The 19,784-nt window shown below is 42.5% G+C and overlaps 1 protein-coding gene across 1 annotated transcript in view; it reads left to right on the top strand.

The window, feature by feature from the left end:
• cntn3b (contactin 3b) overlaps positions 1-19,784 on the top strand; it is a 62,991-nt gene that overhangs the window by 28,230 nt on the left and 14,977 nt on the right. Inside the window, exons 5-13 of the mRNA XM_037779967.1 lie at positions 467-565; positions 3,869-4,072; positions 6,834-6,936; positions 7,297-7,481; positions 7,888-8,024; positions 10,353-10,482; positions 11,134-11,284; positions 15,302-15,429; positions 17,637-17,812. Of these exons, the coding sequence (XP_037635895.1) occupies positions 467-565; positions 3,869-4,072; positions 6,834-6,936; positions 7,297-7,481; positions 7,888-8,024; positions 10,353-10,482; positions 11,134-11,284; positions 15,302-15,429; positions 17,637-17,812 (1,313 nt within the window). The remainder of the gene's footprint in view (positions 1-466; positions 566-3,868; positions 4,073-6,833; positions 6,937-7,296; positions 7,482-7,887; positions 8,025-10,352; positions 10,483-11,133; positions 11,285-15,301; positions 15,430-17,636; positions 17,813-19,784) is intronic.

Raw genomic sequence — 19,784 nt, 5'->3', positions numbered from 1 at the left:
TGCTGCTGCTGGCACCGCAAACTGTCATTTGTAATGCACACACCCCCGTGTTTGCTCAGTCCGCGCGCAACGTTCCCCCCCCCCCCGCCCTGCTCATTTTATCCCATTTCAGCCTAATCTCTTCCCAGTGCTAAAGTGTGGTGTTGCAGTGTAAACATCACCAAGTCAGGTCCATCTATTTCATCAGCACCCGCGGATGCCTTTGAAAGTGTCGGAGGCTGTCAGGAGGTGTCCCAGGGCAATCAATGATGCCCTATTAATGTCCCAGTGCTCAAAATGTAACATCAAAAACATGCCTCAGTAAATCACTGAAGGGAGTTTGGGAAAACGTATGTCTACTACTTTCAGAACTATCCTTTTCAAAGAAAATTGAGAATATAGACTACATTAAAAACACTCTCTGTCTGATATTCAGCTCTTTTTCGGCTGCAGTCTAATTTAATGTCGATCTTATTTGACTCATCAGATCTTGATAACTTCAAAACTCAGACGGTGAGGAGCGCTGTCAACGTCCGCGAGGGCCAGGGAGTGGTTCTGTTATGTGGACCACCTGCATATTCTGGAGGTAAGTTTGCTCTCTCTCTCTCTCTCTCTCTCTCTCTCTCCGGGTATGCCGCTTTCGCACCTCTTATTTGAACATGACTCATAACGAGTGGTATAAATCCCTCCCCTCGTTTCACATGGCAACCTTTGATAAAGGATTACTCCCTTACTCTTAACTTAATCTGTTTTTACACCCATTTATGTGTACAGTAAATATGCTCTTAATAGTCATCTCCTTGTGTATTTCATACTGTACTACTAAGTAAATCCCTACTTGTGTGTTTCTTTCCTTATTCTGTCTATTTTTCAAATTATCTCCGCCATGCCTAAGCCTGTGGGGAGATCATGCGTTCGGTTGTGTGTGTGTGTGTGTGTGTGTGTGTGTGTGTGTGCGTGTGTGTGTGTGTGTGTCTGTCTGTCTGTCCACAGCTAATCTGGCATACTACTGGACCCAACAGCCTAATCTTGTTTGTGCACATTTATGACTGTATGCTCAAGGACCTTTTGTGTTTTGGTTTGATTTTATTGACTGTTTCATACGGTCATTGACAGCTCACTCTTCACCCCTTTTAACCGTCCGCAAATGATCAACAACTGCTTCAACTGCTTCAAAAGGCGTTTCCGGCAATTGACTATAGGCTAAAAACAAGCCTCACCTATTCTGTTGCAGGCCACATGTTGGCCTTTGTTGTGGCTCTAAAACTGACATCTATTGAAAAGTTTGTTCTCATTTTGAACCGCAGCATCTTCAGATTAATTCCATACCCCCGATATGTTATGATCCACTAAAGTAAGGCACGATAGGAGATGAATTAATCCCCGTTTTTGTTATCTTCACTGCCATCTTGACTGTAAGGAAAGCCAGGAGGAACAATTGAGTGAGATTCAACTCTTCTTTGTTCGGAAGGAGAGAGGGAGACACACCTGGCGAGATCTGCACTCTATTGAGTGCATTTTTCTAGTTACAGCTGTGTGTTTCTCAAATTACTGTGAAAGGACTAGTTTGATATTTCGGTATATACGCTTATTTGGTTTGTTGCGCAGAGTTAGATGAGAAGATACCTCTCTCATGTTAGTCCGTTAAACGAAGCTAAAGCCTGTAGTGAGCTAGCTTAGCTTAGCATAGCACAAAGACTGTAAACAAGGCACCTGCAGGTGCAAAACGCGAGGCGCACCACACCGCCTTTTTGTTGCCCGATCAGACAGAGCGTTTTTTACAGTTTGCTGCATCATTGTATTTTATATGTTGCTAGGCAACCACCAAATACTTTACCTTATTACAAACCATGAACTGTACGCGACCCAAATGTGGTAATAGAACAGTTTAAATTAATGATAACAACTTACCCGAAATCTAAAGCACTGCACTAATTTGCTCGTTTCTGTACAGACCATGGTAACTATGGTTGGTAAAGACATATAAAGCTCCGGGTATCCAGCAAAAGTCACCACAATGAGAAAAAACGCTAAAGACATCAGGCGCTGTTCCGCACTTTTTCAAGTCGAGGCATTGAGGACGCTCCGGTAAAAACACGAGGTATACAGAGGTGGTCCTCTCAACGACCCTTAAAGTAGTAGTTGTTCTTTATCACTTTTTTCTTACGGGTTAAACAAAAGAGACGTTTCAATTAGTGAGTTTTAGAGGTGCTAATAGGAGGATTTTCATTCCCAGTCTTTATGCAAAGCTAACCAGCGGCTGGCTGTAGCCTTATAATCATGCACTAAACATTCAAAGAAAGATGGTTTAATTGTTCAACTGAGAAGCCCAGAAATGTATTCTTTAAATAAGAGGCCACAAATAGGAGATAAAGACGCAGCCCGCTCAGCCCCACCTCTCTGAGGACACGGACAATGGCTGCTGCCTATCTTGTCTCCCTCTTGATACAGTAGCTTGCACATTGGAACAACCAATTCCCTTCACAAGAGAACAGTTTGTAGCGCAGTGCATTGTACAGCTGGTCTATGGGATAATGGGTCAGTGTACTCTGTGTGAAATACAGTTTGACAGTTTTCCTCTGACATAGGCCCAGGCTTATATGCGGTTGGCTGCTGTAACCGTAACACTATTGTGTTTTTTTTCTTCTTCACATATTCAGAAGTGAATGAAAGTAAAGCAGATCGAGCTTGCTGTCCCTTTTCTTCCCTTCTCGCCCTGTTGCTCCCTCTCCGGCTCTCCCTCTTTCTCTCCTTTCCTCCCCCTCTTGAATTCTGAAAGCATCAATTTTCTTCGTAACCTTGAACTCCGCTGAACTTTATCTAACACCTGCTGCAAAAAAAAGCACCTTCTCATTTCACTTTGTTGACTCCGAATTCTGCAAAAAGCTTTTTCCTCCGCTGCCACATTCATCATCATATCACCCAGACACGACCAATTAAATACAATCTTGTCACAAGCAGTTGTTAATGTGTCACATTTGCGCTCCGTCGTCGACATTTGTTTACTCAAAGGGCTTTTCTTTAGTGCGTAAGTCACTTTTTTCTGTTGCATAAAAGCCCTTATGTTGTATTTCCACTGCTCACTTGACTCCCACTGCTCATTACAGCCACGTAGTTCAGATGGAGGTTATGCTGACTCTGAACTTTGTGGCTCCTGCTTGCCTAATCAGATGGAGGTTTGTATCTGCATCGCTGCTCCCAGCTCGGACGCTCGATCCCATCCAGAGCGGCGTGTCTTCTCCCTCGGGAGGGGGGGAGGTTGTTCATCGGATATGATTGACAGTCATTGCATACACCTTTTGACTCGGAACCCCTCACCTCAGAAGCGGTAGATTACACAGAGTATCTCCTCGCTCCTTGCAAATCTGTGCAGCGCGCGCTTCTCAAAATGACACAGTAATTCATCATGGCAGGCTTCTCTTTTCTTATGGTAGACCTGCAGCTTGTGAACGGGGCATCACAACATGTTCCCACTTCAATAAGTCAATCCATCCATCCCTCAACCCACCCGTCCATTCGTTCGTGCCTCCCATGAACCGACCAAGTCACTCAGGGACCCGGAGAATGGAGGCCATGTGTCAGGGGAGGGCCACTGACGCGCTGTAATCCATTTTGTTTCGCTCCCTTTCCTCGGGTCTCCCATTGCTTCTGCACTGATAGCTATTACATTTGCCCCGTCCTGGTACATCTTCCCAAGGAAACTGAGATAAGAGAAGGAAAATGACGTGATATGCTAAAATTTTTAGGCCACAGTGGGGTATCTCCTTTCAGTTCATCTGTCCCAGCTACAGAGGTTGATTCATCTAATACTGTATGTGTGGAATAAGTCTTGAAAGAGTGGTGTCAGAAGACCAACGCTGTTCTTTTATTGTTTTCCTTTCCATTCCAGAGCTGACGTTTGCGTGGATCTTCAATGAATACCCAAACTTTGTCCAACAAGACAGTCGTCGATTCATCTCTCAGGAGACCGGGAGTCTGTACATCGCAAAAGTGGAGCCCTCAGATGTTGGCAACTACACCTGCGTGGTTAACAACACTGTGACGAGAGAGAAGGTGCTCAGCTCTCCCACACCGCTGGTCCTCAGAAGTGACGGTAAATAACTTGACAATTTAACTGACATTGGAAATAATCCATACATGTTACATCTTTATTTCAGCATATTTCCATCTGTGGTTGCGAGTGGTCATGGCACAATTTTGTTTTACGTCTAGATTAAACTGGGCTTAATTTAGTTGAAAAGAGATCAGTATTTCAGACCTCTAGGTTACTTATTATTATGATAACATAATTGCTGTGATGATTTAAATTGTGGTTATTTTCCATAAATTAATATCTATTAAACAAGATATGATTGGGCTAAGCATAATCACAAACGTATTTTGTTTCTGCATGAATAGAGTCGGATTAAATACATTCGCTTTTTCTTCAAACCAGTCAGTCAGAGCAAATTCATCACCTTAGTAAACCTACCTGATATTATGTAGACACATTTAGCTATTTATCCCTCCTTTTTAGTGGTTTACTTGACATTATTTAACACTATTCAAATATATTATAGGCCTAATATATGAAGTCACACCTGACAATGTTTTGATATGGGACTGATGACACCTAATGATACTGTCGACAGCTCTACACTTAAGCTGCTTGAGCTAATGTTAACGTTAGCTTAACATGCTGACAGTGCAGACAGCTTCCCAGCTCGGAATATTGGACGTGTCAATTTGAGCCACAGCAAATTCATTTCAGAGAATATATTTCAACAAGATGGTAGGACTTGCTTCACATTCGCTCATTTAAATTCTAAAAACATTTGTTATATTTGTTGTAATTCTCTTTACACCCTGACAGCAATCAATAAATCAAATGCTCTGACTAAAAAAAAGAAATTTTGAGCGTGAAAAACTTAATTTCCTGCATTCTGGTGAATTAAATATGCACCAATTTCTGCCTTTTCTGCACCGTTATGGTGGATATGTCTTTATGTGAAGGAAAACCAGACACCAGGTGACATTTCAATTCACTGGATCCACAAGTTTCAGCTTTCCAGTCATACCCAATTTATGCAATTCCAAGACTGTCTAGGGACCCCAGGATGCAGAAATATTCAAACTCACCGTTTTAGAATAGGCAAAAATAACACATTTATACTGCATTCAAAAAACTGCATTGGATTATCATAAAGTGTTCATGTCTGTAAAGGGGATAGAACCCATTCTCATTCACATATCTTGAGGTCAGAGGTCAAGGGACCCCTGTGAATATGGCCATGCCAGTTTTCCCTCACCAGAATTTAGCCTTATTTAGCCTCCTTCCTGACATGCTAGCATGACATGGTTGATACCAATGGTTTGCTTTTTAGGTTTTCTAGTTTCATGATACCAGTATCATCACTCTAGCTTTAAGACTGAGCCCGCTACAACCTCTTAAATACAGTACTGTTGGCCGGGATTGCCGGCAATGGCGCGGGCCTCAGAGGGTTTGATAATTACTTTTTAGGGGTGCTGAGATGAAATTTAGGTGTGCTTGAGCATCCCTAAAAGAGTCTAAAACCATCACTGTTCCACAAGCTGCTAACTTGACAGCTGTGAGTACTAATAATAGCCATGTCCGTTGTTCATTATATGAACATAATGGTAATTTCGGAGGAGTGTCTTTGGAGGGAGGCCTGAAGGGACGGGCTGTTAGTGTTGCCGGGTTGGTGACTTTCTCGCTAGATTTAGCGACTGTTGGAGCTAGTTGGAGCTACTGGAAAAGAGTTGAAAACACTGGACTGGGCTTTAATTTGTGAAATCCAGTGTACTCTTTCAAGTTTCTCAACATTACCAACCCTGGTTTTAAACACTTAGAAAAGCTTATAAACCATTCATAAGAACAAGTTTTGGGTGACCAGGTTGGCTGGTGTGAATCTTCCTCCAGCACTTTCTGGACCACAATCTGTATTCATGATTAACATTTATAATTTATAAGAAAATGAAAACCCCATAAACATTTACAGCATCAGTGGATTTGCAAAAATTATCACTGCATTATTACAGAGTACACCAACCAAATGGATTCTTCACAGTCAGGCGACCCAGACGTTGTTGTTATTAGTGGCTTATATCTAATCAATAAAGCCTTAAAGAATGTGTTAACTATTAATAAAGCCATTGATTAGAATGTGGTACAGGGTTCACGTTAGTCCTTCAGATGTGAGCGTCTCTTTTCAGCCATTAGTCAGAATTATCCGACCTTTGGTTTGAAGCACAAAATGCAAAGCTGTCAAATCTTTCATGAGCTGAGTTATAGTTTGAATTACTGTTGACGTTTCTATACAGGACAATGTCACAAATCATTACTAACTAAACACTGAGATGAATATTGAATACATTGTTTGTTGAAGGAGATGCACTTCTGTATTCTGCATGTTCCCTACGCTGGGTGTAAAAGACGCTAACACTTACTTTTCAAAGTCTTTAGTGACCTTTAATCTGAAAATATGCACAGGTCCCCAAATCAGCTCTTGCAGCCAGACTGCGGGGTTGTACTTGGTAATAGTAAAGGGCACGCTACTATCACTGTGAAGGAGTCTGTGACCCGTTCCAGTGATGTGAATATAAATAAAGTCATAAGTGAAGTCACATTGCCACAGGTGATAAATCGCTACTAAGCAAGTCTTTTCCCCTGATGTGTTCTCTGAATCTTTTATAAGCCACCTCTTTACCAGCCCTTCAGTGGTCACTCTTCTCGCTTTGTATGCATAAAGACTTGCTGTGTCACTGCTCTCTCTCTCTTTGATCCGACACGTGTATAATGTGCGCCGTTAATCATTGATGTAAAGAGCTTGTCTTCTGTTGTCTCCCTTTCGTAGGAGTAATGGGTGAATATGAACCAAAAATAGAAGTTCATTTCCCTGATTCAGTTCCAGCTGCGAAGGAATCGGTGGTGAAACTGGAATGCTTCGCTCTGGGAAAGTAAGTCAGCCTCGTCGTGTGTGTGTGACATAATCTGTAGGCTCATTCGTGCTTGAATTAGTGCTACTCAAGATGATTTAGGGATGCACAAGCGTAACATTACTCATTCTCAGATTCATCAATCCAGAGAGAAGATCAAGGGGTCACAGCATGACAAGACAAGAGAGTGGAAATCAAAGTTCTTTTAAGAGCTTTCTGAAATCAGGGCAATCACAGTTTGATTTGTAGGGAACAATAACTCACAAGGCTTTTGCTTCAACTACTTTTTCTTCTGCGCTTAATCACACTTTGATCAGCGCGACTGACAGTTGCCATCATGGGGAACTTTTTTTTTTTTCTCTGTTTTCGCCTCTCTTGCAGCCCCGTCCCAGAAATAACCTGGAGGAGAACCAGCGGCGTCCCTTTCCCCAGCAAAGTGAAAATGAAGAATTCAAACGCCGTCCTTGAAATCCCTAATTTGCAGCAGGAAGACGCCGGGACGTACGAATGCGTGGCGGAGAATCGGCGAGGCAAAAATGCTGCACGGGGTCGTATTTCATTCCATGGTTAGTGAACCGTCTCAAATTGACAGAGAACGCAGTGAGATGTGGGGAACGAATGTGTGTCTTGTATTTGTACTGGAAACATGCATGTGACCAGCAGCTTTAATCTCATTCGTTTGACAGGAAACCTATTTGTCTACAACGTGCGGGGGCATAATGTTGCCATGAAATTACAGCACAGGCTCCAGAAAAGAAGTGAATATTATTTCAGAGGCCCCAAATTTCCAGTCAATATTCAAATCAGTTTACCAACCCTGTATTATACTGAATGATAATCCACTTTAAACTTTGATGATTTAATGCAAGGCTGCTTTAACGGCTTCATGATTTCCGATACCGCTGTTTGCTAATCCACTGCCTCTATAATTAAAAACACACGTTTGAAGGTAATCCTCTCATTTATTCCAAGCTAAACCTCACTGGCTCCAGACAATGACCGACACAGCTCTGTCCATCGAGGAGAACCTCTTGTGGGAGTGTAAGGCCAACGGAAAGCCTAAACCGTCCTACAGCTGGCTGAAGAATGGGGAGCAAGTGTCGGCTGAGGTACGGAGATATGTCTGACTTCTCACTGTAACACAGATGGGTGACGTAATGAATGCAGATGTTTCCATTCCAATTAGTTACACTGAATCGTGTAAAATGTACAGTTTAAAAGATGAACTTTGAACGGAGACTGTTCCGGATGAATGCATGCTCTGTATCAGAACTGACTTTTGATGGCTAGAATCGACCTCTCATCCATTTTCCACTTGCTAGGTAGAACTACTGATCATGAAATTCAAGGGGTACTCCAGCGATTTAGAACTGTGCTTTTTATAATGGTGCAGGCAGATTTCGAAAATCGTGACTTTTAGGGCCCATTCACACCTGGTATCTGTCTCTGTACGTATTATGTAGACAAGGACAGCTGATTGCATTGTGATCTGATCTCAATATGCATTCATTTTCACATCACCTTTTGTGTGGAAAGACTTGCTAGCTACTGCTACTACTTGTAGCTTTTGTTTGGCTTGCTTGAGCTAACAGGAAGTGGTGGAGTTTGGTGACCTTTCAACTTCCGGGGTAGATTTCTTTCTTCAGAATGGTCACGCCTTAAGGATTGAATCGACACATGGCTGAGATCTGATGACAATATAAACCAGATGACCTCCACATGTGGTCTGGACTATCTTCTGATAACAATGCATTCTGATCCCTAACATGCTTTTCTACTTATCTAAGATATCCAGGTACAAATTACAAGTTAAGGCGTGGTGTTAATGAGGGTGTGTTCAGACAGAACGTGAGGCGAATCCTGTGATATTGCACAGATTGCGCTCAAAAAAAGAGAGACTGGAGGGAAATTTCAGAGTTGTGAGTTCGGTCAGCGGCTGAGCTGAACTCCAACACACACAGTCGGTTAGCTTAGAGCTAACTACAGTATAGTTGTTTGGGGCAAATAAACAACAGTCAAAGTTGCACAAATGACGTGAGGTGATAATTTGCTTTCTGTCTGAACCAGGCAGCAACATCCGGGTCTGAAAAGTGAAGCCAATGCTGAAGTGCGTTTAAACTTGCATTGTTTCTAACAGCCAGCAGGGGGCGACTCCTCTGGTTGCAAAAAGAAGTCTGATTGTATATAAGTCTTTGAGAAAATGAGCCTACTTCTCACTTGATTTATTACCTCAGTAAACATTGTAAACATGAGTTTATAGTCTCAATCGCTAGTTTCAAGTCTTCTTCAATACAGCATGATGTTCATTTAGTAAATTATGGTCCCATTTAGAGTCAGATAGACCATAAAGCAGGGGATGCTTTAGGGCGTGGCTACCTTGTGATTGACAGGTCGCTACCACGGGGTTGTCCGGTCTGGGAGTTGTCTGTGTTTTTTCATCTTAGAACTTTAAGTTCAAGTTCATGAACATTCATTTTAGCATTTTGGTCTCCTAAAAATGTTTTATTCAGCGTACGGTTGTACTTAGCTCCACCCTTTCATGTCACTTCTAGTTCAAAAAATGCCAAACTTGAGGCTCCAACACCGTAGTCCACAAACCAATGGGTGACTTCACGGTTACTACGTACACGTCTTATATATAGTCTTTGGTCTGAACACAACCGTCGAACTCCACACCCCCAGTCTTTTTGACCCAAGTTCTTTGTAAAAAAAAAAATAAGTCTCCGAGACCAAGATGATATACTCAGGTTTTTCCGAAACTCCCAATCGGACCCATAGAAAACATTATGTGATACCAAATATACCAATATATGTAAAAGACAATAGTTGGAGTGCCACTTTAAATCAGCAAGTGAAGCAAAGAATGAAAAAAAAATTTAATTATCTGTAGAAACACAGATGTAAATAGATTTGATTCACTGTGAAGGTTAGCAGTGTTTACGCGCTAAGGTGACTTTGTTTCTCACTAATATGTTCTATTTCACTAAGCTCCAGCTTTATAAATTGCATCTATAATTAAGATAGCACTGCGAGAAGCCACTCCACCCACAGCCTTGAGGATCTCTGACTCGCTCATTGGGTTAAAAATCAATCTCAGTCATCATCCGAGCTGTCTTCATAGTTTTTCCAGCCGAACAACCACAGAAAATAAATGACTTTTTAATACGCTGCTGAGGCTGTTGTCAACATTGCTTCTCTTCGGTGTATCTAAGATGCAGGTTAGCAGCTTCCACCACTGCCCCCTCATCTCGTTCCCCCATTCCAAGCAGAACATACGTAGAATGCCACAAGGCTCTTTAAGCTTTTTCCTCTCTCTTTCCCCCTCTCTCCTGCTGTCCTCCTCCCTTCATGGTGCACCAGTAATTGCTGCTGCGCTTTTGGACATAATAGGCTGGCCTTGCAATGGATATGCAGAACTGTTTCTCTTTCCTCCTCAGGGCCGGGTACAAATCGAAAATGGGGCCCTCTCCATAGCCGCTGTAAACCTGTCAGATTCCGGGATGTATCAGTGTGTGGCTGAAAACAAACATGGCATTATTTATTCCGGTGCCCAACTAATGGTGTTAGGTAAGATTGCATCCCCTCCCTCTGCTTTTATCCTGCTTATCTGTCTGTGCGTTTGATCATCTCCTAAAAAACCAGCAGCCTGCTATAGCTCTCCTCAGCAATCAGTCTGCAGACTCATTTGATGTCACTATGGGCTCTGCCAGCAAAAAAAAATATGAATCTGATGGAGTGTCTCATTTTACTTTCGGTCGTTTCATCATATTGATTTGGATACTACAAACGCATTGCTTTGTGGCATTGTGCATGCTTTCTCATGTAGATGGGGTATTGATTTATTTGCAAAGCTTTGATGACTTCCGTCCGACTGGCTCGGTGAGAAATTCAATTCCGTCTTGATGCATGTGATGACACTTGGGGGTCCAAATGATGGGCTGACAAAAATGTGATGATGAGTGTGGACAACCGCTGAAAGCTGCGCCGGTTGGAAGCTTGGTGAGGTGGTGGATGATGTGTGTAGCGTTGAAGGGGTGGGTCCATATCGCCTTGAGCCCAATAGGCATTTCTGATGAGTTCACGCTGAGTTTTTGAGCCGAACTCGCTGAAAGCTGAGGGAGAGTCAATCTCGATACAGCGCGGCTGATCTGCAAAGATACAGGTTGCCTATATTTCTTTTAATATCATGCCTTTTTTTCTCTGCTCCTCAACATGCAGCTTCACCTCCCAGTTTCTCCAAAAGTCCATTAAGGGCCTTGCTAAAAGCTCGCTCAGGCAGCGAAGTCACTCTTGAATGCAAGCCCCAGGCCTCGCCCCCAGCAATTAGCCTGTGGAAGAAAGGGAATGAGATCCTGCAGAGAACCGAAAGGTAGGATAAAAGTCCAAGTGCATATTCCTAACAGCTTTTATTCACACTCACTGAGAGCCGACTCGTTTGAATTGTGTATTTGCGATGTGTGCAGATGCATAGGAGGAAAGGCTAATGAGGAGAATGAGAGCAGGAAACCCACCCACTAGGAAAAATGGCACATGGCTAATATACTGTTTGCATGTGAAAAATAGCTCGGTGTGAGGGATGAAGATGCCAGCTGAGTGGTATCGACACTGCACGCGTGAAATGTTTAAGACCATCAAAGATTCGCAAATGGAGTCGCTGCTGAAGATAAAGCTTTTTAGATAGAGGGAGTCAAACTGAAGCTGTTGTTGCACCTGTAATTATCTACTTTATCATGACATACAAACAATGTTTGACTCAGGCAATCTCCGACGCTGCAAAGACAAAAGCCTCGTCGCAGATTTGAGAGCGGAGACATCTCACTAGATTAGAAACACACACAGATTTGAGCTGTAGCGTTTAGCATCACCACATAATTGTCACTTGTTGCTGCAGTAGCTGCTGCTTAGCAAAAGTTACATTGTTTGGCTTTAGGTGAACCAACCCCTCAGTATACCACAATCTACAGACCGTTCTCATTCCGAAGGCTTTGTCACAGCCATCGGCGTTTGGTACCACCGCACACGGCACCCTTTAGCGTCGGTATGAAAAGCACCGGGCATTCCATTAATTATAATATAAAACCATCTGTGGGAACAGTAGACACTCTAAGAAAGTGCGCCGGGAGTGTGGTGACGTACTACACAAGGCTTTCATCGAGGAGACCGCTATTCGTGTCCCATGCGTCACCTTACAATCAGCTTTTTGTTGTCTGTTTGATGTCATTTTCACTGTACAAACTTAGGTTTAGGAAAGAACTACATGGTTGGGCTTAAAACTACTAACTATAGTGGTTTTGATGCCAAGGGATGTGACGCCAAGGGGCAGTATCTGACTAGTTTGGATGCGAAGAAGATTAGCAAATGGAGTCGCTGCTGAAGATAAAGGCTTTTAGATAAACAGAGGAAGTCAAACTGAAGCTGTTGTTGCACCTCTAATTATCTACTTTATCATGACATACAAACAGTGTTTGACTCATGCAATCACCGAAGCCGCAAAGACAAAAGCCTCGTCGCAGATTTGAGAGCGGAGAAATCTCACTAGATTAGAAACACACACACAGACATGATGCAGACAATGAGCGAACTTCAGGCACCACTTAAAGCGGCATGAAGTGGTGCTTCATTTAGTCTGTTGCCCTCCTCTGTCTCACCAAAAAGCCGAATTTGAGCTACTGCAAAGATATCGCACAAATACTAAATGACCAATTAAAAGGTGGAGGAATCCAGAAGCAAATCAGAGGCAAGAAATGACACATTTGAGCAATCCATCTGCAGACTTTTCATCATCGGAGGGAGAAGAAAAGCGGTGACTAAACCCCGCTGCAAGGCAGCGCACGCACGAGAATTTGTAGCACACGCACACACACAAACGTGCATGCAAGAACAACTGAAACACAGCACACTGAAAAAAATGCTTAACTTTGTGCTGTTTGAATCGCGCCCATGCTGCTTATGCAAAAGGAGGTCTGTAAGCGAACAATGCGAGCAGAGCATCTTGTCAAAACAGCACTGAGGCTCCTTAGTTGGCTCCAGATGGGGAGCTGCATCTATAGCTGCAGAAAATTGGAAAAATTCCCAAGCTGACTGACATTTAGCACACTGTGTGTGAAGCCCACGTAGTCTTTCAAGGTGCACAACGCTGGATGTGCGCAGAGATTGGATGTGTTTTCTCATATATGCAGTCATGCTGTAAATTGCAGCACTGTTTGGAGAACTTGTGTACACATTTTTTGTCACTAAATACCAGTTAAAGGCAGTTTCACCCAGATTATGAAAAACACACTTTCAAAATACATATTTTCCTTGTGGTGTCTGGCCATGCAGACAGCTTTAGCTTCAGGTTTTATCCATCTCTGAAAGACCTGTCTCTGTTACTCTGGACAATCTACAGAGAACACACCGTCCACAGTTTTCCCCAGGACTGTTTCTTTGGTAGAAAGTATAACTCCACTAACAACTGTTCAGGTTGAGGTCTGGGATTCATCCAGGCATTGTTTCCAGAAAGACACATTGCTGTCGAGGTATTTTTCTATGTATTTTTTTTCCGATTCTTCGAGCACCACAAACACATTTCTATTCGCCTTCATTGCATTTGGGATGGAGGCAGACGTCCCAGAAGCAGATATCTTAGTCCAAAACCTGGGCAAATAACATAAAAACAATACATACCACATGAAGTAACTGTGAAAAAAAGTAGTAGTTGTTGTTTTGTAATTTAAAGCAAGACTATAAAACCTTTCTTACAAAAGAAAAAGCTTGCTTCATTAGTAATAAAACACACCACCTTGCTAAATGTAATACACAGTTTCCCTGCTACAGCCTTACTTGGTCTGGTATGGCCAGTAGCTTATGGTGGCTTAGCAAAGTTTAGGTAGATGTTGCTGAACTCAGTAGACGATTTTGTTAGCAAAATGACCAAAATGCATTCCTCCTGTTAACCTGCTGTTCACTATAGTAGCACAGAGAGTGCAGTCAGGCAGAATAGTCTAGTCTGCCTGACTCATTGTCGGACTCGCTGTCCGTGGCGCTGAAGTAGCTGACGTATTTGTAATTGCGCCTTTTTCTCTGAGTCCCGCCCTTCTGTCAGTTTCGTCTTGGATCTATAATATTCTCTAAACTATATCGCTATAGGCGGTTCGCTAATTGCAGGTGAACGAAAAAAAAATCCGTCCCGCCCTATTAAAAATGAAAAAATCCCCCACTGGCTATACCTACTGTATAACTGACATGACTGAGTCAGTTCAATGACTTTATGACTCGTTTTTAGCCTTTAGCATCACCATATAATTGTCACTTGCTTGGCAAAAGTTACATAGTCTCGCTTTAGGTGAACCAACCCCTTAATGCCAGCCTTTGTCACGCCCGTTGGAAACTCATCCACGGCAACAGTAAATGCTCCGAGAATGTGTGCCGGGAGTGTGGTAACGTAGTACACAAGGTTTTCATCCAGGAGACCGCTGTTCGTATCCCGTGCGTCAGGTTACAATCAGCTGTTCGTTCGTGTCCCGTGTTCACAATGTTCGGTGTCATTTTCACTGTACAAACGTAGTAGTTTAAAGCCAAACTTCTTCTAAGTTCTTACCTAAACCTAACTATAGTGGTTGTGTTGCCTAATCCTAAAGTGACAAAGCGGCGGTATGTGACGAGTTGGAATCTGAAACTGTTTTCAGAAGGTGGCCATTTTCAAGCAAAACATTACATTGCTATTATAATTATTGATATTATAAATAGTGACTGTACAATACATGGTATTTGTTATAATTCAATTTAACTTAATTCAACTGTTTGTTTGTTTTTTCTTTTGACTTTTTGATGAATTCTCCTGAGCACTTTTTGCTGGTTATTATAAACAGTGTGTTGCACTATTTTGTTGGTTAATATATATGCATGTTCTATTATATCATATCATAGAGAGATATTTTCCCAGCGTGATAGTTTCCTCGCTGACCTTAGCAACATAAAGCCTGTGAAGCACATTTTTATTTATTCATTGAGTTATTCAGTGTTGATGTTTGTAGAATATTTCTTCATTTAGTAATGTGTCCCAGAGTTTAGCCTCCCACTGAGTCGGGGTGATGGGTCACCCTGACTGCTGCTTCTTCTTTGACCGCCTCAAAGAATTTCATTTTTCTGGGCTTTAGTGGAGAGCTTTAAAGTACCACGAGGGTCAAAGTGCTTCAGAGGGGTTTCCATTGTGACAAGAATACAGTTAGAAATGCCGTACGGTAGACTTACATGAAGACTAACATCAATTAAAAAAAACTGTCACATGGGAAGCTGTTGAATATCAGCACAAAATAATGATTATAGACAGATGCAATACAAAGCTCAGCAACTGTATGCGCTCCACCTCAGTCAATACAGTAAAAATCTGTTGTGCTTCCTGCAGGATTACTTTGCTACCCAACGGAACATTAAAGATCGCCAATGTGACCAGACGGGATGCAGGCAGCTACACGTGCGTCGCTAAGAACCAGTTTGGGACATCGAGCACAACCGGGAGGCTGCTCATCACCGGTGAGTCCGGCACTTCTCCATCAACAACTCAGCCTTTATTGATGCTTCACTATACACTCTGCCCTCCCTTGTCAATGTTATTGTGCTAAGCTTATGTTATGCTTTCCATTCGAGCAAGTTTACACTGATAACTGGCAGATTTGCCTCTCAAGATTCGTGGTGGCAAAAGCAGCTTCTTGTTTCTAACAGGCAAACATCAACTCTTCAGTCTGTAGGTAGCCTGCTAACTAACATTTGTTTTAGAACTCCTTCTCTGGCTGACTTCTCAATGGTTCCAGCTGACTCATAGGAAAATATGAAACTTGCAAGAGGGTCTTCAAGGAAAAGTTTGATATCTTGCCAAAAGTGCTTTCATGCTGAGAGTTAGACGAGAGGATCGACACCACTTGCATGTCTGTACACTAAATATGAAGCTACGCTCTACAGTCAGCTAACTTTGACTGTTAACCGAGGCCTCCAAGAAGAGCGCCGAGCTTTGAAGCAAATTTTATATAGTGGCCAAACAGTGGAATTACAACATCCATGTCCGTCATATGATGCCATTGGGTCCAAAAATACTTTTGCCCATAGACTTACATTGGGAAAGAGACATCTGTAACTCAGCGGATAATTCTTTTTGAGGTGAATCAACTTCCCAGTATGAACACTTGAATAGCCCTTATTTAAATCATTAGGTCCTAAAAGATGTAAAATGCACTAATAGCCGAATCCAGAGTGATTTTCCTTCCTCCGTTCATGTGAAATGAGTCCGAGAGCTGGGCCGAAGCCTGGGAGGTGGGGCTAAAGTAAACGCATACTGCGCCTGCTCTATGGGCCCAATAGATGCGGAAGATCGCCGGATGATCCGAGTACTTTATCACTCGGCAGTCGATCCATTTTGGCTTCAAGCACCACTGAGCAGCTTTCATAGGAATGAACGGGGCCCCGCCTCTGACGCTGTATCCAGTTCTCTTTATACATCCATGGTGGAAATGGGGGAACAGCTAGTCTGTCTCTATCCAACAGTAACAAACAATCAACCCATGAAGCTCTCCTAGGCTAGCTGTTTCCCCTGTTTCTAATCTAAGTTAACCGGCTGCTGCTGGTATTTTTAAACGTTGCCTACAGACATGAGAGTGTGAGTGTCGATCTTCTCATCTAACTCTTGGCAAGAAAAGAAATAAGCGTATTTCCAAAACTTCCCTGAACTTTTCCTTCAAGTAAGCATTGGTTGGCTACATAAATGATAATTCAGTCCTCTAATAATGCAAAGTTGGCATCCTCAGCAGGTGACATTTAGATGACATGGTAATAAAAGTGCAGCATTGTTTTTGTAATGCAGGGAAGAGATAGTCAGCCCTAATAGTAAAGTACAGTATCATTAGGACAAATGTAATACAAAACAAATACACAATGCAGTTCAGATGTTTCCGATCTCTTTAGTTTCAGGATGTGGAGAAATCCAAAGCTTTAACAGGCTCGTTGGAAAGCTGCAATTGGACATTTCTTTTCGAGTGAGGGGTTTCGCAAATTGTCAACTTCCTTCCCATTCTTTCAAAGTAAAGGTCAACCACTTCTCGTTAATCTATGCCTTGAGAATACCCTCATTTCTATAAATTTATATTGAAGTTTTATTGCATGTGTAACATTGACAACAAAGTTTATTATCAAATTAATATGGCTGGAATATGTAATGCAAAACAGTAGTTAAAAAAAACAACAAAACATTAAAACGTTAAAGGTCATTATTTATGAATGCAGTGACATAACACGTACATGTATTCCTCCGGTTTAATCTGTTGTGTGCGTAGCCACCTGACCTATTTTTCTCATTAGCTTCTATTCTTCGCGTACGCTGACAGCTGAACCATTTAATGTCATAGAATTTAATTACTGTGACCTTTCCCCCAACATACTCCGAGGCCTCCAATCCACCACAGCCACCAGTGGGAATGTGCTCCCATCTCTGTAATCCTGCTTCAAACATTTCCCTCCAAATTGATCCCAGAACATAAAGTGCCAACCTGATATGTCATTAAATGTTGCTAATGGACAGGCATGGAATTTGAGTGCTTATTAAAATCAGGAAAAAGCACACATCCGTGAGTAATTTAATGATGGCGACTTGAATTGGAGTGAGATGGCTGTTGCGGGGATCGCGGTTGGTGTTAAAGGTTCCCGTGATGGCAATATTAACATGCGTGCGCCGTCGTCTGTTGTCTGGCCAGAGCCCACCAGGATCACCATGAGGCCTACTAACATGGAGATTATTGTTGGCGAGAGCATCGTGTTACCCTGCCAGATTGCCTGCGATCCAGCTCTGGATGTTTCTTTCTCGTGGGCATTCAACGGCCAGCTCATCGACTTCCAGCGAGACAGCGATCATTTCGAAAGAGTGGGCGGGGTGAGTCATCTCAAGCATTACACACTACATTCTGGCTATTCTCGGATTAATTGGGACATACTGTGTGATGTGCAAGGGTATGCTCCGCTGCCCTGCCGAGGTCTTCTCAGACACCAAGCAGAGGAATTTATGCCAAGGCTCGTCCATTTGAAAGTTTCACAGTGGTCAGTGGTGGATGAAGAACATATAGAAATATACCAGTTATATTCTGTCATTTGGTGTGCTGTTAAAGCTCAATGAATGGCACCGGCAGGTCAGTAATCGGGACCCTTACCTTTTTGAATTGTCTGTGCGAGCTGCCGTGTGTTACACTTCTAAAGATATATTGGTGAAATGCCATTTCAGCCATGCAGAGGGTCTTCATTAATAAAGTCTTTATACGCTCCATCCCTTCAACTTCTACTTCTCTTACCTCAAGGGAGAACATGTTCTTATCATCTTCCTCTGCCATAATTGAATTTGCATACCTATTTGTGAATCTTGAGCCCTGAAATAATTAAGTAATGAGCTAGCTGGCATTCACCAAGGGCAGGCACGGCACCAGTAAATGTCCGTTTGAAATCCTTATTCTTGGATATAATAATAATAAGACGACGCTTTGTCGAATATCTGTTCCTTCTGATGAAGGGCAAAGTCGATTGTTCAGAGCTTGTCGGTATGAAATTACTGCCATTCACGTGTTAAAGGTTGACGTTATATCCGAGTGCTCTGGCAGTGCTGTGGACATGCCAAATTCATATCTTCATGAATGCAAATGGCAATTACTAATGACATTGAACTGTGCATAAGAATATAATGAGATATAGTTTTCAGAGAATCTGTTTCCCCTGTCCAGAGAGATTACCAGCCCCCTGCTCAACAGCTTCTGATGAATTAATTAACATAATTAAAGCAAATCTGCCTCATCACTTCCTTCCTGCCAAGGCAGGACGCCTTGCTCGGGAGCACGAGCTCCCAGGTTGGCCAGGTGGCGGTTGACATTAGAGAGAGAATCAGACGTGGCAGTGTTAAAATAAAAAAAAGAAAACTGTCAGGTGAAAGGAGAGGAGATGAAAGGAAGAGGTAAAAGAGAAAAGAGAGCAGGAGAGGTAGTCTCTTTAGCCCGTGGCCGCATAGAAGTGCCATTCTGCTCGGCTCTGCTTTGTCAGGCGCTTCAGAGAGGTGGAGATCCACGGGTGTTCCTGCCCAGTTGCTGCAGAGGAGGGAGCTCTGATCACTAGCGGCCGGGGGTGATGAAATCTGCTCCGACTGCAGCGAGTCTTACCTGGCTCTCCCCAGGTGACTCGTTTCTAAAGCAACACACCGCTTTTCACAAGCTGCCGTGCTTTGTTACAGACCTCTTCAAGAGGTGACTTTCAGGAGGTGGACTCCCACGCGCAGTCAAAATGAGAACAGAACAATGTCTGGATGAAACGTCTTATTACAACATTACAATGTACTTTTTACCTTTGCATACATTATGTCAGTTTAAAGGATGTAGGCCCTTACACACCCGCTGCGTTTTTTCTTTTTTTCTTTCATGGGATTAATTTGCACGTCAATATATTTTTTCCAACTGCTGTTTTTGTCATGAATACCTTCACACAGATTTTCACAGAGTTGTCGCACCGCAGTTAAAGGCTTCAACCAATCAGGTTGTGCAGAACGGGTTGAGTTGCGCCCATAATTATGAGGATTTTTGAGTCGTTTATTTGTCACACCCCCGGTGTGTAAAGGCCTTAAGGCTGAATGTTATTATATATTTTTTGTTGATGTCAACAAATACCACCAGAAGACCAAAATCAATAATGAATTGATCCTACCGAACGCCCCTTTAACAGTGATCTTACAGGTTCAGTCCATGTCACACAATGTAAGATGAGCTTAGTATCACATTTTTAGACATGCCAGTGTGATAAATGTCTGATAAAATGTAACTCTATAATATCTCATGCTTTTAAAATATAGTCAAATACAAGCTGTAGTGCTCCAT

Source organism: Sebastes umbrosus, chromosome 1, assembly GCF_015220745.1.
Source record: "Sebastes umbrosus isolate fSebUmb1 chromosome 1, fSebUmb1.pri, whole genome shotgun sequence".
Classification (NCBI taxonomy): domain Eukaryota; kingdom Metazoa; phylum Chordata; class Actinopteri; order Perciformes; family Sebastidae; genus Sebastes; species Sebastes umbrosus.
This window is presented reverse-complemented; position numbering and strand designations above follow the sequence as displayed.